The sequence below is a fragment of the Drosophila obscura genome, unplaced genomic scaffold (genome assembly GCF_018151105.1).
Source record: "Drosophila obscura isolate BZ-5 IFL unplaced genomic scaffold, ASM1815110v1 contig_36, whole genome shotgun sequence".
Taxonomy (NCBI): Eukaryota; Metazoa; Arthropoda; class Insecta; order Diptera; family Drosophilidae; genus Drosophila; species Drosophila obscura.
In genome coordinates this window covers 155,409-183,023 of record NW_024542824.1, presented here as the reverse complement: position 1 = coordinate 183,023, position 27,615 = coordinate 155,409, and the positions used below count along the sequence as shown (strand labels likewise).

General features: G+C 36.0%; 1 protein-coding gene across 4 annotated transcripts; it reads right to left on the bottom strand.

The window, feature by feature from the left end:
• Window positions 1-174: 174 nt before the first annotated feature.
• On the bottom strand, window positions 175-24,523 carry LOC111076187 (eukaryotic translation initiation factor 4B). Of its 4 annotated transcripts, none has more exons than XM_022369865.2 (5): window positions 24,393-24,501; window positions 22,913-24,073; window positions 18,715-18,769; window positions 14,120-14,237; window positions 175-292 (listed from the first exon to the last, which is right to left on the bottom strand). In XM_022369865.2, exons 1-5 carry the CDS (start codon window positions 24,403-24,405, stop codon window positions 239-241), a joined length of 1,401 nt encoding a protein of 466 aa, XP_022225557.2. In that variant the 5' UTR covers window positions 24,406-24,501; the 3' UTR covers window positions 175-238. The 4 variants fall into 4 exon arrangements, with proteins under 4 accessions (XP_022225557.2, XP_022225556.2, XP_022225560.2 ...); XM_022369864.2 differs by lacking the exon at window positions 175-292 and adding an exon at window positions 4,442-5,095 and having other exon boundaries at window positions 24,393-24,502; XM_022369868.2 differs by lacking the exons at window positions 175-292; window positions 22,913-24,073 and adding an exon at window positions 4,442-5,095 and having other exon boundaries at window positions 24,393-24,523.
• Between the last annotated feature and the right edge of the window lie 3,092 nt (window positions 24,524-27,615).

The window sequence follows — 27,615 nt, the reverse complement described above, 5'->3', positions numbered from 1 at the left end:
AGCGAGCTCTCAGAGCTCTGTCAGAGAGCACTAGCAGGGAGCGGCTACAGGCTGCTAGCAGAGAGCGGAAACAGACTGTTGCTCTGTGTTGTTAACAGCGCTGCCGCTCCGCTAGCTCTGCTGGTCTGAACATACTTACCACATAATGGTAAATAAATAAATTAACTGTTAGGCTATATTTAATTTCTTTATTTGAATTCATTTAAGCTTTTATAAGAAACATACATAAGTTATTTATTTATTCAGATCCCTCGTCGTCAAGTCCAGAATATTTGTTGGAAGATTGCAAAACCTACAATAAATTAATCTCATTAATCGCATATAAGAAATTTATGTTTTTTATTTAATAAGTTGATGGGACAAAGGGTAACAGTAAACCTATAGAATGACTATTGGATTTTCAAGTCAAGTTGTTTACCTAGGAAATAAACTTGACTCAAAAAACACCTACCAACGGCCACGAACAAAGACCAAATATCTTTATAATCGGGAATCGTAATAATGTCTGGTAGGGATTTTTATACCCGTACTCAAAAAAGAGTTAAGGGGTATATTAGATTTGTGGTAAAAGTGAATGTGTGTAACGCAGAGAAGGAAACGTTTCCGACCCCATAAAGTATATATATTCTTGATCAGCATCAATAGCCGAGTCGATAGAGCCATGTCCGTCTGTCCGTCTGTCCGTCCGTCCGTCCGTCCGTCTGACCGTCTTGATGAGCGCCTAGATCTCAGAGACTATAAGAGCTAGAGCAACCAAATTTTGTTTCCAGACTCATGTGATATCACACTGCTACAAGTGTATTTCAAAATTTCGCCCCGCCCCCTTCCGCCCCCATAAAGGACGAAAATCTGTGGCAGGCACAATTTTAAAGATACGATAAAACTAAAAACGCAGTATCGTAGAAAATGACCATATCTACCAGATTGCCGAATCTGAATCAGATCGGATCATAATTATAGCCAGAATGAAGAAATGAATTTTCTGTTAGTTCCCTCTCCTTCTCCAACGCTGCTGACGCTACTGATTCTCTTTCTCGCTCGCACACTCTGCCGCGTTCAGTGCGCGAGCAACCCCTAGCGGAGGAGATGTAGAATATAAATGGTACATGTACAATCTACATTTTAGATGTGGAATATACATTGTAGATGTAGATGTAGATAACAGATGTAGCAAAAAAATGTAAAAGGTTTTTTTTTTAATTATAAAAAATCATTAGCTCAAAAATGTATATACAGACTGAGTACGGGTATAAGTAGAGTCGCGTCCCCAGAAGCGACTCACACGTTCCTTCTCGTTATTTATGTGGACCAGTTTAAAAAAACGAGTGGGAGCGGTTGGAGCCGCGGTCAGTATCCATACATATATGTGAGCTTATGATTTATGTAACTTACACTATATATTTTAGCGTGAGCTCCAGAGCTTCTCTCTTTCTCTTTCCATGCTTGTAAAAGCGAATTTACTTGTTGGTTACTACGGGAAGGTTTCCGTTAACTTTCTTAATTGTACTAGCACACTGTCATAAGATATGGGATAATCATAGAGGTAAGGAGCTTGCACTTTGTTTATCCCCTCTCCAACTATTGACAATTTCTTTTTAATTTTTTTGATAGGCAATTAGTGCACCATCAACTGGCCCATGCGACACCAAGCCGAAGCCTGTTACGGAATAAAGGAATAATGTTTCTAGTGGATCTAATAGGAATCGTAAAGTTTATGCGTTGCATAAAGTTCCAATAACACTACTCGACAAAATTGAACTTTTTCTTCCCGCTGTGGACCAAAATGACTTTTTCTGATAGATTTCGGGACTTACAAATTTTTATAGTACTGTTTTTTTATGGTTTAGATTTTTTAATAATTTTAAAAAATCTGGTATGTTTATCATGTTCTTTAAGAGGTAGTGCTTCTATTTTTCACATAACTTAGGTATATCTTATATCTGGTTGCATAGAACTTTGCAGTTCTGAAAAGCTGACAAATTCAGCTATAAATCCGACCCAGACTATTTGTAGCTGCAGCTTTACGCCTGGAAGATATTAAGCTTTCAAATTCGAATTTCATCATTTCTTGCGATAAAAAAATGATTTGCCAAGAAATATTTTTTTTCTACTTTTCCTGAGTTTTAAAAGTCAAAATTTCGCGAAGAAAAACCACAAAAAAATGATGAAAATTTAATTTAAAAGCTTAATATCTTCCAGGCGTTAAGCTGCAACTTGTCTCGGATCGGGTCGGATTTATAGCTGCATTTGTCAGCTTTTCAGAACTGCTTTTCAGTTCTATGCAACCAGATATAAGATACTTAAGTTATGTGAAAAATAGAAGCACTACCTCTGAAAAAAAATAGCAGATTTTTTTAAATTCTTAAAAAAAACTAAACCATAAAAAAAACATAATTCGTTAAAAAAAAATTGAAATCCAGAAATCTATCAGAAAAAGTAATTTTGGGCCACAGCGTAAATGTAGTGTTGACTAGTGTAATCGACAGCAGAAAACAAAACACACGATAATGACGGGTCCTATTTCAGCATGCATAGCAACAAAAATGAGCTTTCTTGATAATGCGTAGACGCGGTAATGTCTCTGAGCAAGCCTCGAAAATTTATTCGCTCATAATGCGTAAGTTTTTTGGTGTGGGCTTCAAGAAAACTTTTATTATTAAAGTAATTTCAGATGTTCAATATGGCAAAAAAGGAATGGAGCTCCAGGGTCCGGAAAAAAATTTCCATTATAGCAGTCTCAAGATAGAAACACAGTAGAGCGAGTAAAACCGCATTTTGCGCTTGTCAAAAATATACAATGTTATCGAAAAAACTGTGAAAAAGTAAGTAAAAGACACAAAAAGTATGGGACTGATAAAATTTAAAAAAACGAGAAGGAACGTTTGAGGCGCTTCTGGGGACGCGTACTCATTCAGTATATCCATTTTTGAGCATATGATTTTTTAGAATTTTAGAATTAAACGAGAAGAAACGTGTGAGTCTCTTTTGGGGACGCGACTCTACTTATACCCGTACTCAGTCAGTATATACATTTTTGAGCATATGATTTTTTAGAATTTTAAAATTAAAAAAAAAATTAACATTTTACACTTTTTTGGTACATCTGTTATCTACATCTCCATCTACTATGTATATTATACATCTAAAATGTAGATTATTTATAATCTACATCTCCTCCGCTAGGGGTTGCTCGCGTACTAAACGAGGCAGAGTGTGCGAGCGAGAAAGAGAATCAGTAGCGCCAGCAGCGCTGGAGAAGGAGGGGGAAACAACATTCTTCATTCTTCTTCATTCTGGCTATAATTATGATCCGATCTGATTCAGATTCGGCAATCTGGTAGATATGGGCATTCTCTACGATACTGTAGATTCGTCCTTTGTGGGGGCGGAAGAAGGCGGTGCGAAATTTTTAAATACACTTGTAGCATATCACACGAGTCTGGAAACCAAATTTGGTTGCCCTAGCTCTCATAGTCTCTGAGATCTAGGCGCTCATCGAGACGGCCAGACGGACGGACAGACAGACAGACGGACGGACGGACGGACAGACAGACATGGCTCTATCGTCTCAGCATCAAGAATGCTGATCAAGAATATATATACTCTATGGGGACGGAAACGTTTCCTTCTTTGCGTTACACACATCCACTTTTACCACAAATCTAATATACCCATTAACTCTTTATGAGTACGGGTATAAAAACCCGTTCCTAAACTGACAGAATTACAGAGAAAAACAATCAAACTTCGGCTGCATTCGCTTTCTAGAAACTTTTTTTCTGCAAGCTGTTGAATGATGAGACTATTTCACAGTGGAGGGTCATGAATGGACTCCAATATATTTCTTAAAGCTTCCTAATAAAATTACATAAACAAAGTTTCCTAAACATGAATGAAATGAATATTTTTTGTAAAAATAGCTTATGGTCTAATAAAAAATAACATGACAAATACAATTTGGTCTGACTTGCAATACATTTTTTATTAGTATTAAAACAGTTTTTCGTATTTCATTCCGCATGCCTTACTGGAAGACACATTATTTTCTTAATCCTGACCCGTCTTCATGTCAAATGACTGATTCGTCAGGGCAAGAAAGATCCCTTCAATCCTTCTACCGAGCTTACAATAAATACGACGAACAGTTCGCACATATCTTAGGCAGCATAACCTAAAAGCCTGCAGCCCAAGAAATGTATCACGAAACTTGGACATCCCAAAATGCACAGTGGTCGAGCTTGTATGGAGCGAGCGCTCAAAAATACTTTTAGTAGAGATATTTTTGTGAAATTTTTCTAAAATTCTATAATAACTAATTAAACAAACATAAATCGGTCGTACCTAAGCGCCTCCCGAAATACCACCAACCGCCCACATGCACATAGTATGTATGATGTATGTAGTTAAGAATTTTTATTTTAGTAAGGTATTATGCAGCATGGTATTTTTATATATTTAATTGCAAGAGATCGGAAAAAGTTTTATTTAATACTGTCTTTGGCTTCTGTGGAACATGTGGCTGTCTTCCAAATTACTGTTCTCTATTATTTTTCGTATTCGCTGTACCCAGAACATCCGTCGAAGCCTAATTTTCCTATAAGTTTGAGGTTGTTCATAGTTTCACTGAAAACATCATTTATAACATTATCATGCAACCTGAACGGTTTGGAGGGCGGTCCAATAAACTTTGAAGCTCGACTTCAGCATGTGATTCGCTAACATTTATATTTTCCGGATACCATTTTTTTTTTTTTTATTCTAGAACATTATCATAGCCAAACAGTTCAGTGCTTCGTTAAATTCGTTCCCATCATAAGCGCAATAGTGCTTGCAGGCGAGATTTTTTTGCAATTGGCTTGTTCAGTAGCAAAACGCAAGCAATCAGCAGCAGACTCATCCGGTTCGGCTATCTCTGCTATTCGTCGTCTTTTTGTTCGTCTTGAGGATTGAGAGAAATTAGTTTTGAGACGACCACGCTCAATACTATTTTCAGGTGTTTTTACATCGCAGTCATTTTTCGCAAGCCAATCAGAATACGTTTCAGAACACCGCTTATCAAATATACACATACGGCTGAATTCGAATTCATAAGCTCCTATACGAAAATAAAAAATAATATAAATTAAACTAGGAACATATCATAACAAAACAAAGTGCTCAAAGAAACAACAACGACAATTATAAGCGAACAAAACAAAAAGCATCCACATAAGAGACGAAAAGGTGAATGACGCTGTGTTCTCTTCAAGATAACGAATCGTCTGGAAAAATCCGGCAGTATTTTTTGTCTATTTTTTCACTTTTGAGGTTTGGTTAACGAATCATAGCTCCACCGTTTCTACATAGATTTTAATGAACAATACCTTAAACGACGACTAATTAATCCGTCTATCTAAAACCAAGAATAATTTTTTTTCGACTTTTCCCGAGTTTTTAAAGTAAAAATTTGGGAAAAAAAAATACCGAAAAAAATTATGAAATTTGAATTCGAAAGCTTAATTTCTTCCAGGCGTTAAGCTTCAGATACAAAGTTTCTGGGTACGATTTATAGCTGCATTTGTCAGCTTTTAAGAACTACACAGTTCTATGCAACCAGTAATAAGCTACTTAAGTTATGTGAAAAAAAGAAGCACTACCTCTGAAAAAAAATAAAAAATTCTTTAAAAAAAACTACATCATACAAAAAAAACCAAAATTCGTTATCAATTTTTAAACCCCGAAATCTATAAGAATTTAAATTTTGGGCTACAGCCTAATTCTAGTGTTGACTAGTGAAATTGATAAAAACAAACTCAGCGAAAATGATTGTTAGCGAATAAAAAGAAAATTAAGTAATTTTGCCTCTGAGTAAAGTGTACAGCAGAAATTTAAAATACTTCAAAAAACAGACCAAAAATTTTAATTTTGACCTATACCTTTTTTGTATTAATATAAAGTGTTTATAAAAACATTTTATAATATTTTGAAATACAAAAAAAAAAACATTTTTAAAAAAAAATTTTTTTTTTAAGTTTTTAAGTTAAAAAATAAAAATTAAAAATTTATTTAAATACACACGCGGATTTATATTCCAAAATACAAAAATATTTTTAAAAATGTTACTCATTTATTTTTTGAGTTATTAATTATTGCCTGCTAGATTGGCAGAATCGACCACTGTGCGGTGGCCTCAGCTAGGCCCCCTCTGAGCCACCTCAAAGCCCAATAGGATCATCGGACAATGGTCATTAACGATATATAAGTTTGCCAAAATAAAGCATTTTAATTTTCAAAGATTGAGATCATTTTTATGCATAGCTCGCAAATAGCTATTTTTTCCATTGCTGTCTGGTCTCTGAAAAAACAGAAAAAAACACCACGGACACTTGCTCCCGCTCTGAGAAGAACACTTTTGGTCTCTTCGCTAGTGTTATCTTTTTCGTGTTTTCGGGTTGAGCCGAGACACGCTCGTGTCTCACAATAACAACTTAAAGAGGAACATATTATTGTGTAGGATATGTATGTAGAATATAGGTAAATTTTGTATTAAACAGAGTTAAGCTTAACCACTAACAAGGCATTCAGATATTCCGCAGTTAGAGAGCAAAAGACACTTTTTCGTCCGCTCGTTGCGTCATTGCTCAGAGAAAAACAGTAACAAAATAGAATTGCAAAATCGGGTCTTTGCTTGAGCGAAGAGCGAAATGAGTAAAGACAGATCTGATCGTGTCTTTTCTGGCTACATTCGTAAATGTGTCCGTAAATGAGACGTTTTTTTCAGACACCCTGAAAGTGTTGACCGTTTTTTGCGAGCTATGCATTTAAATCAAGGCTGCTTATGAAAACCACGAAAACGACGTAGCTTTTTCAAGTTTGACGATGCCATGATCTGTTTTGTCTGTTCTAATATTATTCAATGCTATATCTGAACTTCAATTTGGTGCATGTGAGATCCTTTGTATCTCCGGACTTGTATGAAATAAAAACATTGTTACATTAGTACGGAAAGCAAGTTGTGGCCTCCTACTTAATTTATTTTGGATTTATCCGGTTCTTGGCCAGAACAAATTGGAGCTTCGATGAGTTAACCATAGCGGCGTCCAGGGCATTTGTTAACAACGGCCAATACCACTTTTTCCTTCGTACTCTAATACAATAATTATTTGTGCCATTGTCAAATAGATCGCTTATTACACTACTCGACAAAATCAAACTTTTTTTTTCCTCAAGGATCCAAACCGACTTTTTCTGATAGATATGGGGATTTAAAATTTTGTAAAGAATTATGGTTTTTTTTCTATGGCAGAAATTTTTTGAAAAATTTTTGAAGTCTGGTATTTTTTTTAAAGCTTTTTTCAGAGGTAGCGCTTGTTTTTTCACATAGCTCTAGTATCTTACGTCTGGTTGTAAAGAACTTTGCTATTTTGAAAAGATAATTAAAACAGCTAGAAGTTAAGCCCAAACACTTTGTGATTACAGCTTACCGTCTGGGAAATATAAAGCATTGAAATGCAAAAATGATGATTTTTGTGCGGTATTTTTTACGAAATTTTGACTTTAAAAACTCAGGAAAAGTCGAAAAAATACCTTTTGGAAGGTTGCGAGCTCAACTGCCCATTGGGAATTGGGATCGCGATCAGGTACCAAATGTACAACCCTTTTTCGTTTGCTTTGTTCCCAAACGGGCCCAACTGCCACGCAACCATCAAAAAGGTATTTTTGTTCAATTTTTCCATATTTTAGGTTTAGTTAACGAATTTTAGCTCCAAAGTCTCTCCATAGATTTTAATGAGCGATACCTTGAACGACGCCAAATTAATGCACCTATACATAAAAAAATAGAGGACACAGGACTAAGTTTTTAAAGTCAAAATTTCGTAAAAAATACCGCACAAAAATCATCATTTTTGCATTTCAATGCTTTATATTTCCCAGACGGTAAGCTGTAATCACAAAGTGTTTGGGCTTAACTTCTAGCTGTTTTAATTATCTTTTTAAAATAGCAAAGTTCTTTACAACTAGACGTAAGATTCTAGAGCTATGTGAAAAAAACAAGCGCTACCTCTGGAAAAAGCTTAAAAAAAAAATTAAAGTTTTCAAAAATTCTTCAAAAAAAAGTTCTGCCATAGAAAAAAAAAAAATTATCATCAAACCATTTCTATGCCCCAAATCTTTAAGAAAAAGTTCGTTTTGTTCCTTGAGGAAAAATCGTGTTGACTAGTGTTATAAGCGTGCAGAATCTGTGGCATTTGAATATACTGCATTTTCCGTGACTTCCGATCCCATCGCTTTGCACGGTTCATAGGCTCGATTCCTTCATGGTTCGATACAATTGTAACCACGGAGTTATCGTTCCACCGGGCGATCAAAAATTCATTTGCCTTGTCGAATATATAATCCAGCCCCCCACATGCAAACATCTTTGTGTATATGCGATCTGTCCAGCAAAAACCAGTTTTGTCTCTTCTCTGATTGTTGTTAACCCGACTTTTGTTATGATTTTGTTGTTGTCTTTTCTTCGAGTTTGCACTGTTCCCTTATTGGTATTTGTGTTTTTGTTTGTGAGTATTGGTGAGTGCTGTGCCGTAAGCTGATTTTGGGCACCCCTGATATAATCCAACGAACCACGCTCCTTTTTTTTTTGTCAACGCTCTAATATCTACAAGTGGAGCGTGCTTGGTTCGGTTGACTCGAACTGAGCCTGTGCAAAAGTAAGTTATTGTGATAGTCGACACATCAATCTATGAGACGTAAAAAAAGTTGTCGAATGCAACGCAATGTTGCAATAATAGGCAATCATTTGTTCGTCAATAGATAAATTATGTCTGAAAACTCCAAACTGCATGAATTTAACATTTATTAAATCGTTCAATGGTGACACTTTAAAGAATTTTTTATTATACCCATACTCTAAAAAGAGTTAAGGGGTATATTGTATTTGTGGTAAAAGTGGATGTGTGCAAAGCGGAGAAGGACACGTTTCCGACCCCATAAAGTTTATATATTTTCGATCAGCATCAATAGCCGAGTCCGTCCGTCCGTCCGGACGGAAGGCACAATTTTAAAGATACGATAAAACTGAAAACGCAGTATCGTAAAGAATGACCATATCTACCAGATTGACGAATCTGAATCAGATCGGATCAAATTTATAGCCAGAATGAAGAAATTAATTTTCAGTTGCTTCCCCCGCCTCCTACAGCAAGAGACACGCTACTCATTCTCTTTCTCGCTCGCACACTGCCGTGTTCAGTGCACGAGCGCCATCTAGCGAAAAAGATGTAGAATCTAAATGGTACATGTATAATCTACATGTAGATGTATAATATACGTAGTAGATGTAGATAACAGATCCAGCAAAAAAATGTAAAATGTAAATTTTTTTTTTAATTTTAAAATTCAAAAAAATATAATCTCAAAAATTTGAATACTGACTGAGTACGGGGTATAAGTAGAGTCGCGTTCCCAGAAGCGACTCACACGTTCCTTCTCATTTTATTGTTTTTTTATATTTTGATATAAAACTTAAAAAGAAAACAATTTTCAATGAAGAACATTTTTAAAATACGAAAGAAAAAATAAAAAAAATTTTTCCCATGACAGTATACTAGGCTATGCCAAAATTTGATTACAAATTATTATTATTTTTTTTTTTTAAGCGGACACCACCTTATTCTGTTCATTGTTAGTAAATAAAATTATAAAATTTTTTCAAATCTTTAGTTTAATGTTTGTGGGTTGCTACTACGAAAAGAAAATACACTCTTTGGGTTAGAAATACATTAAAAAAATTGAATTCGTCGGTTTTTTTCAAATAATATTGAAACTTATAGTCTTTTTACACAGCTGCATCATTGTCTACGGTGCGGAAAATGATGAGATTCGTTTACACCAAAGCCGCATATTTTTTCGCATCATTTTTCAGCTTTGTTGTTATTGTTTGATTCGATAAAAACAGCTGTTTGCTATCGATAACCCATCGATATCCGTCAATACCCCGAATAATTACAAAATTTTGTAAAAATACTAGACAGACATTAAAGATGCGGCCGCATCATTGTCTTCTACAATCCACAGGGCTCTTATCGGCACCATTGTCGCATGTTCCATTTAACAGAAAAATCCAATGATGCGCCTAGTGTAGAAAGGCTATTAGAAACTAGTTCATATTAATCAGGTCTTTTTTTTTAGTTACTGTTAAAAAAGTAACGATATATTTAGTTAATTAGTTCGCAAACACTTGTGCACGATTTTTACTGCCAATAACTGATTAATGACGATTATACAACTCATTCAGCAAAACAATTTTTTTTGGGTTAACTTTTTTTTGCTTAAAATTTGTTTTTAAAATTCGGTACAAGCCTCTATAATAAAAATAAAAACTAATATTACTGTCAAACCCAAGATAACAAAATTAAGGGGTGTCCCGTTTAAATTTCAAAAAAACATTTTCTTGGCTCAACCGATTGTATACAGTGTCGCTCAACTGAATAGGCAAAACAATTTAATAGTAAAACCGCTATAACAAATTATTTATTTTTATGAAATAATATTTATTTAAAAATTCAAGATTGTTAATGAAACAAGAAAGTTTGTGGTCTCCAAAAAACGTACCTATAAGAAACTAGCGGATCCGTCCAACTTTGTCTCGCCCCAATTTAACGGCTTCAGATAATCCTCGTCTAATCGAGCCTCTACTTTTATACCCGGTACTCAGTCAGCTGCAAGAATATTTTACCTGTTTCGACCTCTCTCTCTTTATCTTCTCACACCAACACACCGTATTTCAAAACAAACGTAACAGTGTGATATCACAGATGTCTGGATATATAATTTGGTTTCTCTAGCTCCTATAGTCTCTGAGAACAAGATGCTCATCAATCAAGACGGATAGACAGACATCTCTATATCGACTCGGCTATTGATGCTGATCAAGAATATATATACTTTATGGGGTCGGAAACGTTTCCTTCTCTGAGTAACAGAGAGTACGGTTATAAAAATAAGTTTTCAAAAACTCTTAAAAATAAAAGTTCTGCCATAGAAAAAAACCATAATTCTTATAAAAATTGTAACTGTCGAGTAGTTAGTACAAAGTTAGTGTTAAAAGTGTTTGCCAAAATTGGAAGACAAGGTTAAAGGGATCAAATTAATAATAAAAAGATATAGACCATCGTACATACATAGCACGATTTCAGTTCGAGAATTGGCACAAAAAAAATCCCGAACATGTTTGAGTATGGTTCAAAAAATAAAGCAACGGAGAAGAACCCCACCAACTAGCTGCTTTAAGAATATGATTACACTAGTCAACAAGATTTTTCCTCAAGGAACAAAACGAACTTTTTCTTAAAGATTTGGGGCTTAGAAATGGTTTGATGATATTTTTTTTTTCTATGGCAGAACTTTTTTTTTAAGAATTTTTGAAAAACCTAAAATATGGAAAAAATGAACAAAAAATACCTTTTGGAAGGTTGCGAGCCCAACTGCCCATTGTACGAAATGTACAACCCTTTTTCGTTTGCTTTGTTCCCAATTGTTCTCAAATCACAAAGTGTTTGGGCTCAACTTCTAGCTGTTTTAATTATCTTTTCAAAATAGCCAAGTTCTTTACAGCCAGACGTAAGATACTAGAGTTATGTGAAAAAAACAAGCGCTACCTCTGAAAAAAGCTTTACAAAAAATACCAGACTTCAAAAATTCTTCAAAATAAAGTTCTGCCATAGAAAAAAAAAACCATAATTCTTTAAAAACTTTTAAAGCCCCATATCTATCAAAAAAAGTCGGTTTGGATCCTTGAGGAAAAAAAAAGTTCGATTTTGTCGAGTAGTGTTATTGGCCTTCGCCAATAATATGTAATATGTTATTATTCTGTTTTCTTAAGCTTTTTTCTTTCTTGCCCTGCTAAGCTCGCTCTTCGATATTATGTACGTCTCTACGCTTTTTATCTATGCAGAACAAAACTGCATAGCAATCGGATCGGCAAGCAAGACCACTTGCAATTTGGATGTGATTAAAGAACATATTTGAATTTTACGTCGGCGCCGCGTTATTATTTAGTTGAAATAACTATTCGGCCAATGGGAGATAAAAACCAGTCTGATAAAAAACAGTCTGCGCCGAGAGGATTTTCGTCAAAAACGATAGTGCAAAAGCTTTATGATGAAGTTGAATGCATTGTTATGCACGAAGATTTTATGGACTCGGCTATTGCTGCTGCTCAATAATATCCTTTGTGGGGTCAGAAATACCTATTATTACACATTCACATTTTTTGCAGTGCGCAGACAGCAGGCGAAACGGAACATTGTATTGGGTCCAACTACGTAATACACATGTACAATTGTGTTCAATGAAATAGTAGTGCCGCACCTCATCACTTTCAAAACTCTTTTTGAGACACTTCCAGCTATCCAAATTGAACAAATGATACCTTTTTAAATAGACTGGACTGTTACCATTAGAAAACCGAAGAAATGTCAATTCATTTGAATTCCATTTTCTTGTTTTACATGACATAAGCCGAATACCCATGAAATTTGCTGTTCAATGAAATAGTAGTGTTTTTTTAGAACATTGAAAAAAACAACGAATCTCAAATAAAAACATATATTTCATGTAATTCATGTTTCCTGAGCTTTAATATATAGTTTTTAATCAATTTGGTTTTCATTTCGAACTTGCACCAGCCGGATATGGGTCATTAATCTCTTGCCAACGCTTCAATAGGATTTGAGCCAATAATCCATGAACCACTTGCTAAAACTTGGCTCTGGTACACGGATTTGCAGTTGCAATAATGTATTTGGTATTCCCTCTTAAGATTTCGATGAGATTAATATCCAGTTGGACAGTTGGCCATGGAAAAACGTCGATCTTTTCCGATAAAAATCAATTCCTAGCGAGCTTTTATGGGTGTTTCAAGTCATTATCTGGTTAAAATATCCTTTTAGCAGGAATTTTTCAACTGTAATATGAATGTAATGTATTCTAAAGTATGCCTACATCCTCAGTTTTGCTCAAAACCATACTATACTCAAACGCCAGGCCAGAAAGTACTAGCTCATATGAGCTGGGCCCCATAAGGCTCAGCCTAGCATGCCCAATGCTAATTTTTTCATGATTTTAGGTGGTAATCGGATTTCTGTGAATGCCACATAATCTTTTGAGTTTATCTTACCATATAATACAACTTTACTATCTTTAGTCAAAAGTATTTTTGTCACTGTGACACAGGCCATTCCACATGCGTTTTTCCAAACTGAAGTCGTGCACCCATGTACTCTTAGACCCAAACGCGGTGCTTTCTGGGACTTCTTGCATTCAAATAATGTGTAATCAACCGTCTAAGAACCGTCACATCACTGACAGAGCGATTTAAAATTTTTTTTCATAATTTTTGAGGATATTAAAGGCCTGGTCTTGCCTTCGACCATCGCCGACCATCCTCTAAAAAATAATTTTTTCGCATACAAAATCGATTTCCAGTCTACTTCTTTTAGTTAATTGGGTTAAATACAATAGTGAGAGTGCCTACAACTTAGTTTTCAATCCCATTATACCTCCTGCCTTAAGTTTTTAGTCTAACTCTTAGGTCTCCTCTTCTGGACCGAGCAATGATTTCTTCAACGCCTCAAAATCAAAAGTACCGCTATGTCCAAAACTTTCTTTCATCAAATTATTCAATAACCAAATTGAGCTTACGGATGGTGACTTATTTAAATTAATTTGCTTTGTTTTTTCATTTTAAAAAATAAATTTAACCCAGCACTACTATTTCATTGAACAGCAGATATCATGGGTAGTTGTCTAAAGTCATAAATAACATGAAGATAGAATGCAAATTTAATGGGGTTTCTTCAAGTTTCTAATGCTTACATTCCAGGCTTTCCGTAAAGGTATCACTTGTTCAAATTGAAAGACTAGAAATATCTCAAAAAGGGTTTCGAAAGTGATGAGGTGCGGCACTACTATTTCATTGAACACAACTGTACGTGAGCGGCAGCGCAGCAGAAGTGCCATTTTCTATCCACAGTAGATAGGGCCTTGCCGACCCCTGATTATATATATATATATATCCCTATGTACTTGTTGAATACCGGGTACCCTTCAAAAGTGTGAAAAAAACTAGTGTACTTACTGGTCCAGTCTGGTTAGGATGATACTTGGGCTGTTCTCGATCATTACGTGTGTTCTTGTTATCCTCTTTGTACTTTCCGTCGTCGTTTGTGCTTATTTTTCCTTTTACATTTTCAGATCTGGGAAATAATTTAGAAAAATGTTAGAAAAAACTAAATACAGTGGAAGTTAGGAAATTAGAGGCCCCACACATTAGAACTGTCCAGAAATTAGAGCCGAGAATTTTATTGCATTGGCGACTCTAAAATTAGAACCTGTGGTTCTAATTTCTGAAAGAATTTTTGTATTGCCCACTCAGTTTAGCCTTTTTGGTTGAAGTAAAAATAAACGAGAAGGAACGTGTGAGTCGCTTCTGGGGACGCGACTCTACCTGTACCCGTACTCAGTCAGTATATACATATTTGAGCTTATGATTTTTTAGAATTTTAGAATTTTAAAAAAAATTTACATTTTACATTTTTTTGCTACATCTGTTATCTACATCTGCTATGTATATTATACATCTAACATATAGATTATAAATGTACCATTTAGATTCTACATCTCCTCCGTTAGGGGCGCTCGCGTACATAACGAGGCAGAGTGTGCGAGCGAGAAAAAGAATGAGTAACGGGTCTCTTGCTGCATAAGGCGGGGGAAGCAACTGAAAATTAATTTCTTCATTCTGGCTATAAATTTGATCCGATCTGATTCAGATTCGGCAATCTGGTAGATATGGGCATTATCTACGATACTGTAGATTCGTCCTTTTTGGGGGTGGAAGGGGGTGGGGGTCGAAATTTTGAAATACACTTGTAGCTGTGTGATATCATATGAGTCTGGAAACCAAATTTGGTTGCCCTAGCTCTTATAGTCTCTGAGATCCAGGCGCTCAACAAGACGAACGGACGGACAGACGGACCTGGCTATATCGGGTTTTATGGGGTCGGAAACGTTTCCTTCTCTGCGTTACAGACATCCACTTTTACCACAAATCTAATATACCCCTTAACTCTTTTTGAGTAAGGGTATAAAAATGGGAAATTTTCGTGGTGTATACAATTCGGTCATATGCATGTGTTATTTGATACGCCTGTAGAAATTCGTATAAGTTGTGACTGAAGGACAAAATAAATATGGGCATATCCGCCGAATGGTACGCGAACGTACCAAAAGTAGTTCGCGACCGACTCCATCATTTTGTACTAAGCATAGAGCCAACAAAATGATATTTAAACGCAAAAAAAAGCTGGTAAAACTTTTGTTTTATATTTTTTTTTTATAGCATTAAAAGGTCGCGTATATGAAAACATGTAAAAATGGTTGTTTCATGTTTTGTTTTATCATTTTCTGTCCAAAAACAAAATTTTCAGAAATAAGAACTTTTTAGAAAGAGAGTTTTAGAACCAAGTGGTTCTAATTTCAGAACATCCACTGTAGCAGCAAAACTAAGAAGATTCTCCCATGCCCATCAAATGAGGGAAAACCCGAAATTGCATCGCTTATCGTCTATTGTATTTGTGATAAAAGTGGATGTGTGCAACGCAGAGAAGGAAACGTTTCCGACCCGATAAGGTACATATATTCTTGATCAGCATCAATAGCCGAAGAGATATAGCTATGTCTGTCTGTCCGTCCGTCTCGATGAGCGCCTAGATCTCAGAGACTATAAGAGCTAGAGCAACCAAATTTTGTTTCCAGCCTCATGTGATATCACATTTTTAATGTTCCTTCAACTAAGAAATTAAAATTTTTTTGTATGGAATGGTGTTTTTTAGCTATGAACTTTCAGTGCCATCTTTTCTTAACAAAATAATCTACTAATAAATAAAATTGTCAAAGAATGCCAACGGTAGCACTAGCACTAGAAAGTTCATGTCTAAAAATAATACCATTCCATACAAATGCCAAAGTTGAAGAAGCATTAAAAATGGTAGAAAACTTCAACTTTGAGTCGCAATATCTTCAGATATATCTATTTTATTACCACGAATCAAAAACCCTCTGAAAGGTACTGAAAGTTTCTTGACAACCTATTACTTTTTGTGGATAACCGCGAAGCAGGTTCTGTGTACAAATTATAAAAATGCAAACAGTCATCGAATGGGGTTCTTGAATTTGTAAAAAAGTTTTTGGGGTATATTGCAAATTCTAAGTTTTGAGGAAGTGATCTACTTACTCATCACGGCCCACAACCTTACTTTTTTCTCGTGCATTCAACAGTGTCTCATTTGTCGCACAGTGTTATTATAGCCAGAATAAAGAAATTAAATTTCAGTCCCCACCTCCCCCGGCGTTGCTGATGCTATTCTTATTCTGCTTAGGGACACCCCTTCATTTTGTTATATTGGTTTTGATAGTAATATTAAAGCATTTATAGTTATTTAAAAAAAATTTTTATAGGTAGCTACCGAATTCTACACAAACATTTTAAGCAAGAAAATTAAACTAAAAAACAAAATTATTTATATATACATACATACATATGTATGTACATATATATATTTCACCAAATTATCCAACTCATTCGGCAAAAAAAAAATATATATATACATTGTATATATGTGTATATATGTACAGTTGCGAAAAAAATAATAGCACCACTACAATACATTTTGTTCTTGATAAAAAAAATGCGCTTACTCTTGCGATTTTTTAAAATTTAAATTGTTTTTATATTGCTTGGTATTCCCCATAAACAAAAACAGTGCTACCGCTCTTTAAATTTCTGTCTATATATTTTTTTTGGGATTTAAAAACCAAAACCCCCCAAAAATAGCGAAAAAAAATTGGCACCATTAGCCATTTTTTTAGTGAATCACCTGTATTTCGCGGAATCGCCTTTCCAGAATGCACCTGCTCATTAGTTTTGACTAAGAACGCATTGCTTCTATCATAAAAGTTAAAAGTAATAATTACAATGGGACGAGAAAAGCACTGCACTGCGGAGAAGCGCGATGTTATCAAAAAATTGATATTGGATGGAAAAACTTACAGAGAAGTTGGTCGATTGGTAGGATGCTCCAATAAAATGATTAAAAACCTCTTAAAATATGAAGAAAAGACTGAAACACGCGGGAGAAACCGATCTATGACCCCTCTCTCTTCATGTCAAAAGACTGATTCGTCAGAGCAAGAAGGATCCCTTCAAGCCTGCTACTGAGCTTAAAAAAGAGCTTAAAATAAATGCGACGGACTAAACAGTTCGCAGATATCTTAGGAAACAACCTTAAAGCCTGCAGCCCAAGAAAGGTACCACTTTTAAATGCGACACATATTACTAAGCGCATGAAGTTTGCCAGGATCATGCAAATTGGACATCCCAAACAGAAATATTTTATGAGTCAGATGAGTCCGAAGTGGTTATTTTTGGTGGAAAGGGATCTCGATCATACGTTACACGTCCAAAGAATACCGAATACAAACCCCGGTACACCACAAAAACTATTAAGCATGGAGGCTGTAGTGTAATGGTATGGGCCTGCTTCTCCTACTATGGAGTAGGTCCAATACATTGGACAAAACCCATCATAGATCAGCACGTGTACGTGAATATCACGGAGACAGTAATGCTACCCTTTGCAGAATATGATATGCCGCTCGTATGGGTCTTCCAACAGGACAATGACCCCAAACACACCAGCAAGAAAGCAAAGGATGGTTCAGGGTAAACTCTGTGAACGTTTTGGAGAGCCTGCTCAGTCGCCTGACTTGAATCCCATCGAAAATCTGTGGTCCGACGTCAAGAAGGCAGTTGCTACTTCCAAGCCAACCACTATCCGATCACTTTGAGAAAAAATTAGAGTCCTGTTCCAAAATTCCCCTAAAACAATGCCAGGACTTAGTTGATTCCATGCCAAGACGCTGCGCAGCTGTTATTGACAATAAAGGACACTGTACTAAATATTAAATTATGCATATAGATTTAGTATTAATACTTTTAAATTCATTTTTTTAAAGTGGTGCTATTTTTTTTTCGCCTAGTTTTATGAATTTTAATAAACTTCCTTAAATAACTTAAAAACGTTACAAAAAATATGATTTTTTTTGTATTCTCAGGTTTGTTAGAGTCTCCCATTTCTAAAAATTTGCTTAAAATTTCCTTAAAGCTAAAAATGTGAGTTTGGCAATTATTTAAAAACTGCTTGTCATGGTGGTGCTATTATTTTTTTCACAGCTGTATACAATTTTAGATGTATAATCTACATTGTAGATGTAGACGTAGATGACAAATGTAGCTAAAAAATGTAAAATACATAAATTATTAGCTCACAAATTTATATTATGACTGAGTACGGGTATAAAATTAGAGTCGCGTCCACAGAAGCTACTCACACGTTCCTTATCGTTTTTTTTTTAAATTTAAGTTTCGTTTTGAGTAAAGTGCCAATTATGTTTGAATTCGTTGAGAAAAATGTTTCCGTTTCCGAAAAAACTTTACTTTTGAACCCAACACAGTAAAGATTAATACTAGCCACTTCGCTCCGTCCGTTTTAAACGAGCGTTTTAAAGGAATGAGAATGATATGATAATCACGATTGAATTGTTCACTAAACCAGATTTGATAGATTTCTTAAAATAATAATACATTTTTTAACTAGCAATATTTATATTCACCTGTCATGGTCACGAACTTTGTTAGATCTATTAAAATCATCACGACGTCTATCATCTATTAAAAAAAAGTGTTAATATGTCAAACTTTGAGTTTTTTTATATACATAAGTTAAAATAATAAGCAAAAACCATTCCTTGAATTAAGTTAACGAAATCTTTTTAGGAATACATAATAAACAAAAAATCATGGGTGGTATTTTGATAACCTCAACAATTTTTTGACAATCTGGCACCAAAATACTTCTTATTACTAAGCCGATAAACTATTTTTTTTAACCTTAATTATACCCGTACTCAAAAAAGAGTTAAGGGGTATATTAGATTTGTGGTAAAAGTGGATTTGTGTAACGCAGAGAAGGAAAATTTTCCGACCCCATAAAGTATATATATTCTTGATCAGCATCAATAGCCGAGTCGATATAGCCATGTCTGTCTGTCCGTCCGTCCGTCTGTCCGTCTGTCCGTCTCGATGAGCGCCTGGATCTCAGAGACTATAAGAGATAGCGAAACCAAATTTGGTTTCCAGACTTATGTGATATTACACTGCTACAAGTGTATTTCAGAATTTCGCCCCGCCCCCTTTCGCCCACACAAAGGACGAAAATCTGTGGCAGGCACAATTTTAAAGATACGATAAAACTAAAAACGCAGTATCGAAGAGAATGCCCATATCTACCAGATTGCCAAATCTGAACTAGATCGGATCATAATTATAGCCAGAATGAAAAAATTAATTTTCTGTTGCTTCCCCTGCCCCCTCCTGCCCACAACAACGCAACTCATTTTCCTTCTCGCTCGCACACTCTGCCGCGTTCAGTGCGCGAGCAACCCCTAGTGGGGGAGATGTAGAATATACATAGTATATGTAGATGTAGATAACAGATGTAGGTAAAATATGTAAAGTGTAAAATTTTTTTTTTTTTTTTAATTCTAAATAATTATATGCTCAAAAATGTATATGCTGACTGAGTACGGGTATAAGTAGAGTCGCGTCCCCAGAAGCGACTCACACGTTCCTTCTCGTTTTTGAATAAAAATCAGACCGAATTTTATGATAACAAAAACACAGGAACTAACAGATCTAAAAAAATGTGCTCAAATAAATACCTTACGAAACAAAAACGAGAAGGAACGTGTGAGTCGCTTCTGGGGACGCGACTCTACTTATACCCGTACTCAGTCAGTATATACATTTTTGAGCTTATGATTTTTAAGAATTTTAGAAAAAAAAAATTTTTTAATTTTACATTTTTTTGCTACATATGATATCTACATCTACATATACAATGTATATTATACATCTAACATGTAGATTTTACATGTTCCAATTAGATTCTACATCTCCTCCGCTAGGGGTTGCTCGCGCACTGAACGCGTCAGAATGTGCGAGCGAGAAGGAAAATGAGATGCGGTGTCGGTGGCGGGAGGGGGAGGGGAAGCAACTGAAAATTAATTTCTTCATTTTGGCTATAATTATGTTCCGATCTGATTCAGATTCGGCAATCTGGTAGATATGGGCATTTTCTACGATACTGCGTTTTTAGTTTTATCGTATCTTTAAAACTGTGCCTGCCACAGATTTTCGTCCTTTGTGTGGGCGGAAGGGGGCGGGGCGAAATTTTGAAATACACTTGTAGCAGTGTGATATCACATGAGTCTGGAAACCAAATTTGGTTTCTCTAGCTCTTATAGTCTCTGAGATCCAGGCGCTCATCAAGACGGACAGACGGACGGACAGACGGACATGGCTATATAGACTCGGCTATTGATGCTGATCAAGAATATATATACTTTATGGGGTCGGAAACGTTTCCTTCTCTGCGTTGCACACATCCACTTTTACCACAAATCTAATATACCCCTTAACTCTTTTTTGAGTACGGGTATAATAACGAGAGGGAACGTTGTGAGTCGATTCTGGGGACGCGACTATACTTTAATATCCGTACTCAGGCAGTATATACAGTATGTCAACTAATTGTTTGCAAAGTGAATAAGACAATTTCAACTTTAGCATTAAAAATATAAATATAGGCATTATTTGGGAAAATTTTGTTTATTAATTATATTATATATGTATATATGTATAAGCTATAGGTATGACAAAAAAAACCTTCGAAATTCCAAGCAAAACGTAAAACAAATGAAGAAAACCCAAAAAACGGCATTTTTGACACTGTCAATAAATTCTTTGCAAAATGCAAGCACTGCTTGAAAGAATACCACAGAAAACCTAACGGGTCAAAAAATTCGAAAACGACCGATCGCAGGCTAAAAATTTCTTTGGTTTAAGTCACGTTTTTTTTATTGATTTTTTTTTTTTTAAATAGCAAAAGAGTTACATGAAACTTATAAAATTAGACTTAGCACAATTAATAATATAATTAACGGTCCGGACAGGGAAAAAAGAATGGAATTAAACCGCTCTGACGGCAGACCACCAAAGCCTTCTCGGCGGGATTGTGCAGAAGTTTTAAAAACAATTGAAATTAATCCACAAATAAGCCTCAGAAAATTGTTGAATGACATTAAAACAAACTGCAAGAAAACCTTGTTCCATGAGACAGTCAGAAAAATACTCAATTGTCACAATTACTTATGCTATTGCTGCCCGCTGTCAACATTGAGAAGAGCTTGAACTTCGCATTTTTTAATTCGCCGGAGTATTGGAACGATGTCATTCTTTGTGACGAGACAAAGATAATGATGTATTATAATGAAGGACCAAGAAAAGTTTTGCGGAAGCCAAGCACAGCACTCCAGGCCAAAAACATTGTGCCAACCGTCAAATTTGGCAAGCTCTCAGTCATGGTGTGGGGCTGTATATTATCTAAAGGCGTTGGGGAGCTGCGCATTTTTAATGAAATAATGACCAAGGAGTTCTACTTGGACATTTAAAAAAAAAGAATTGACCAGAAGTGCGCAAAAGTTTGGCTTCGTCTGTTTAGGAAACAGCAGCAAACTCAAATACAAGCTCTACCAAAACAATGATCCGAAGCACAAATCGCTGCTGAGTCGCACCTGGGTGCTTCATAATTGCAGTAAAGTTATTGAAACACCCGCCCAGAGTCCGGATCTCAATCCTATCAAAAATTTGTGGCATTGCTCAAAGTTCAAAAATTGATTTGATAAAGTGTATAAATGAGCAGTGGGGAAAAATATCTAAATATTACAACATAGAGGCACTTATATCGTCGATGTCGCGTCGCCTCAGGGCAGTTATGGATACTATTGTTATGCATACAAAATATTAGCCAATTATATCTTTTTGTTACAAAGATATATCATTTTTGAGTATTTATTTTTTGCAAAGAATTTGACAGCGTCAAAAATGCCGTTTTTTGGTTTCTTCATTTCTTTTACGTTTTGCTTGGAATTTCTTAGTTCTTTTTTTGTCATACCTATAGGTTATACATATATATAATATAATTAATAAACAGAATTTTCCCAAATACTGCCTGTATTTATTTTTTTAATTTTAAAGTTGAAATTGTCTGACTTATTTCACTTTTCAAACAATTAGTTGACATACTGTAATTATATGATTTATGTAGAATTTTAAAATATTTTACATTTTTGCTACATCTGTCATCTACGTCTACATCTACAATGTCGATTACACATCTAAAATAGCTGATCAAGAATATATACGCTTTATAGGGTCGGAAACGTTTCCTTCTCTGCGTTTGAACATTCTTGGAGTACGGGTATAAAAAGACAGAATAGTAGAAAACTCCAACTTAAAAAATTATATATACTAATTCTACATAAAAAAAAGGCCATATATTTTCGATTTCAATTAATAAAATGAGAGAAAATATTGAAATGCCCAGTCACCAAAACACAGTTTTTGAATTTTCTTTTTTGATTTAGCTGTTTTCAATATATATTATCCCATTTTCGATTCAATTTTATCTAACATAGAAAGTACATCCACATATTTATGTATCCTACTCTTATATTATGTATGTACATATACTTTTTTAGCTAAAATAAAATCAATAAAAAAATTAACAAAGAACCAAACATTCGTGTTCAATTAGACTGTGCATAAGATTACAATAATAAAGTTATGGGCTTGGGAAATTATATCTTCTGTCTAAATTCTTCTCTGAAAATTTTTCATTAACTTAAACATATTTTTGATTGAATGTAAGGTTTGGTTATGTACTTATTTTGACATTAGCTGCGTATTTACCCTGTGAGCACACGTTAGCTTTGTTATCGTCGCTGTTCTCTTGATTTTGGCGCCAATTGACAGATGCATTGATACTCTCATTTTCATTTGTATCTATTTGAACTTCTGCCAGTTTTTCATTTAAATGCTCTTCTTCGTGTCGAATCTTATCTTGCCTCCGAGCGTATGCTAATCGTTCTTCTATCTCTAATTCTCTCGAAGCTGTATCTACTGGCTTAGCTGATCCAAACACATTTAATGATGGTGTTACGCCCTGCTTTGAAACATTTGTTTCATTGATATCAGCATCTTCGAAATCTGAGTTTGTCTTTATATCTGGTAAAGGTAGCGTTCGAGGTTTCAAGTTTAACTTTGGTCTTTCTTCTAGTTTAGAATCATCATCTGTTACATAACGTTCAATATTTTTTCCGCGACCATCTCGAAATTTTTCATTAATTTTATCAAAGTCTCTCCGCGGAGGCGAAGAATCATTGGATTGAGGTCTTACGCTTGTGCGCCAAGATCCAGGTGCGTTGGTTTCTTCCCTTTCAGTTATAGGCTTTCTTTCTCGATTAAAGCTTCTGTCGAAATTCGCTGCATATCCACCAACACTACTGCCATTATTTTGACTATCCCGCCTCCAATTCACAGAGTCTCTATTGTCACTGCTATTACCAAACCCCTCAAACCGACGATTCGTTTTTGGACGGTTTTGCTGGTCATTTTCATTCGACAGCTCTATACGAATGCGACGTCCTTTAATGGATGGGTCTGGCAAGCTAAGAACATGAATTAAATCGTCTCTGCTTTCTAATTCCACATAGCCGAAACCACGGGAGCGTCCGTTTTCACCATCTTCCCGAGGTAGTCTCAACGATATCAAATTTATAGACCCAAAAAATTCATAAAGGTCGTCTTCGTTCGCATCAAAAGGCAAGTTATTGATATAAGCTATGAAAGGAGGCCTGTGCGGAATGGAATTATCATCAAATATCCGATTTGCTCGAGGCGCAGTAGGAAGCTGATAAACTGAAGGTAATGTGCTACTACCGTCATCACTATCATCGCCATCCAAGTTTCTAATTTTTTTCGAAACTTGCGTTGTTCCGGCTGGTGTGTCACCATTAGAAAGAAACGATTGCAGCGAAATGACAGTTCCCTTGTTCTTTTTACCCTTTTTTCCTAAAGAATAAGAGAAAACAATTTATTTGGTTGCAAATACACATGAAAAAGGATGTAATGATAATCCCAAACACACAATTTTATATATTAAAATACCAGACATTATTAAATTATATGTACGAGTAGATATTTGAAATAAAATAGTAAAAATATTTCAATTGTATCTGTGTTCATGTTTGTATTACGTGTCTAATATAAAACCACGCGGAAGCTAGTCATACAACTTTCTACTAGTAAAACATAAAACCAGTAAAAACTAATCTAATAAATATTAAATACTCAACGGATAATAAAATAATGACTAAATTGTATTTCAAACCTGCGGAAGCCATATTGACCGAATATTCCAAACAAACTTAAATTTTGAGTTTTCTACGTATGCATATGAATATGACAATTTCCTTATATCGTTATCGAGCTCATGTACAACCCGATATTAGTTCGATATGTATTGCCGATTAGTCAAGCTGGCGTCAATAGTTGGCATTTATTTTATATATAAAAGAGGGCCCATGGTAGTGGTTTCTCCGCTATTCTTTTCACCTTTTTGTTAAAGCCTTTTCACACTGACGACCATCCACCATTCATTTCTGGGATGGTCCGTAAGGTATTACCGTTCCGAAAATTTCCCAGTTACTCCACCATCCATCTGGCATGTTCCTAATTCGCACGTTTCTGTGAGGTATTTTTTCGAAAATTGTCATATGCAACCATAATAATGACATTCATAACAAATAATTGTAAGTCACTACGAAAATGTAAACAATGACAGACAGGAAAATGGTAAAAAACAACAACAAAAACATTTGATATGTCTGCAAAACTGATGCAGGATATTGCACACGCTGTTGGCCGTCCGACTGTTCTATACTCTGAAAAAGAGCCCAAAGTATACAATGTTATGGCTATAGAAAACTTTCCTTCAAAATCGCCTCGTTGTTTTCGGGTATATCTTTCTCCTAAAATGTCCCAAACCGCTTCTCAACAAACATAGAATATAAATTTGTATTTAAAACATTGATTGGATTTAGTAGAAGCAGTCACAAATGAACACGCTTCAGTGTTTTCAAAACATAGATCTATTCCAATATATTCTCCTGGTCAATGTTAGCCTCATTATTAGCATCATACGTGTCCAGCAACATGATTAGCTTGTGCAAGATTATTTTTTGCTGCTGAATCACATTCACAACCATTGCAATGTTATTTATATTCATTTTAATTATAAATGTTTAATAATTTTCACCGCACGCATTTCTGAGCATCAGCTGTTTCTCATGGATGGTGGAGCTCAGTGTGAATCGGTGTTTCACATCTTTCACAAATTCTCACCGTTCCCCCGGGATAGGCTCTGTGTGCAGAGGGCATAACACATATGAAAACAGTTTAGTTACAATTTTTACGGTCATACCCAGAGCTCTCATGAAAAGTAGTTCAGTACTGTGAGCTGAGAGAGCGATATAATCAAGCCATTGTACAAAATTTATGATGACAAATAGGCGGTTTACATTTGGGCTGCGTCCTGCTTCTTTGCGTCTTGCCGAAGACGCAGTTTTTTATACCCGTACTCAAAAAAAAGTTAAGGAGTATATTGTATATGTGGTAAAAGTGGATGTGTGCAACGCAGAGAAGGAAACGTTTCCGACCCCATAAAGTTTACATAATCTTGATCAGCATCAATAGCCGAGTCGATATAGCCATGTCCGTCTGTCCGTCCGTCCGTCTTGTTGAGCATCTGGATCTCAGAGACTATAAGAGCTAGAGCAACCAAATTTGGTTTCCAGACTCAAGTGATATCACACTGCTACAAGTGTATTTCAAAATTTCGTCCCGCCCCCTTCCGCCACCACAAAGGACGAATCTACAGTATCGTAGAGAAAGCCCATATCTACAAGATTGCCGAATCTGAATCAGATCGGATCATAATTATAGACAGAATGAAGAAGAATGAAGAATGTTGTTACCCAGAAGCACTAACCATACAGTATATAGATGTGCCAGTTCATACAACGAAATGGGCGCAGCTGAGGTTGCTGTCCCAGCACCCCCCAGGTCTTCGGCTAGGGTGCTGGGACCATTCGGCTGTGGTGCTGAGACGTTCGGGTCGTGGGTCTGAGACGTTCGGCATTTTTTCGACATGTTCGATTCATGACGAGATGCGAAAGCAAGCTGAGAATTGCAAATGTATGTGTGTAAACAGACACGACAAAATTTTGTATCAATTCTTATTTTCCGAAACCGTTTTAAGTTTGTTTTGAGTTTCGTTTCCAGGTTACGTAAATGTGTGTGTGCCATGTATTCACACATACTGTGCTTGTGTGTGGGCTCTACAATTGTTGGCCGCTTGAATTGGTTTTTCATTTTGTTTTGAGGGCTGATGTGGTGCCCGCGGAGAGCACCCGGGCGCGGGGGAGTGTTCAATTTCTGTTATTTCTAGGAGGGCCCTAGGCAACTGCTAATCCGGCCCTGGACCTATTCCCGTCGTAAGACTTCATATTTTCTTGGTGTGTTCTGTCGCTCGACTCGACTCGACGCGGGTCGAGGCATTGACGAAGCCGAAAGCAGAGGCAAAGGCTAGCCTAAAAGAGAATGGAAGAAATAACCTACGCGCTCGACGCAACATCAGCTTTTCAAAACAAAACGAAAAAATATTTTATGAACGGCTTCGTCAATGCCTCGACCCGACCCGCGTCGAGTCGAGCGACAGAACACACCAAGAAAATATGAAGTCTTACGACGGGAATAGGTCCAGGGCCGGACTAGCAGTTGCCTAGGGCCCCCTAGGGATAACAGAAAAATTTTGTTGAAAAAACAAAACTCCAAATAATGAATAAAAAATATAATAGCCACTGAGAAAAATACAAAATAAAGGAGGGCCCCAGATTGATGGTTGCTTAGGGCCCGGTTGAGGGTTGATCCGGCCCTGAATAGGTCGCTACATCACATCAGCCCTCAAAACAAAATGAAAAACCAATTCAAGCGGCCAACAATGGCCCGGGGGGCGCCCGGCCCGCGCCCGGGGGGCGGGGGGGCGGGGGGCCGGGGGGCCGGGGGGGGCGGCGGGGCCGCGGCCATGCGCCCCTGGGGGACAACTAATGGTCATACGACATTTTGTGACCCCCTGATGCCATTAAGACACTGCTGGAGACGAACTTCGATGGTTTTTATAATTTGAAGAAGAACTCCCACAAACTCTACAAAGAAATGTCTAAAAATAATAAATAAATATGAGAATTAAATTTTTTTCGTCCATTCTCTTGTCGTCTTGCATAATTCTGTTGATTTTCCAAAATTTGTTTTTCTTTCCTTATCATACAGCACAAAAATAAAAATTCAAGACGCACGTCTGCCAATGTAAACGCCTTTTCTGCTTCATTGCGTCTATTCCGATATCTATAGCCGACACGCCTAGTATTAAAAGGCTATTAAATGTAGCTAAAATATCTTGAGGTTCCGAAATAGACGTTATAAGTAGACAAATCAATACAAATTTATTTTATGAGTTTGTTGCATTTCAGGCGTATCGATAAAATAATTTGCAT

What these genes read in the sequence shown, in the direction of transcription:
- LOC111076187 (XM_022369864.2), bottom strand. An exon ending in AGCTAACGTGTGCTCACAGG is followed by an intron (nt 18,770 to 22,912) that starts GTAAATACGCAG and finishes TTTTTTTAATAG; the next exon opens with ATGATAGACGTCGTGATGAT. An exon ending in ATCCTAACCAGACTGGACCA is followed by an intron (nt 5,096 to 14,119) that starts GTAAGTACACTA and finishes ATTTTCGTATAG; the next exon opens with GAGCTTATGAATTCGAATTC.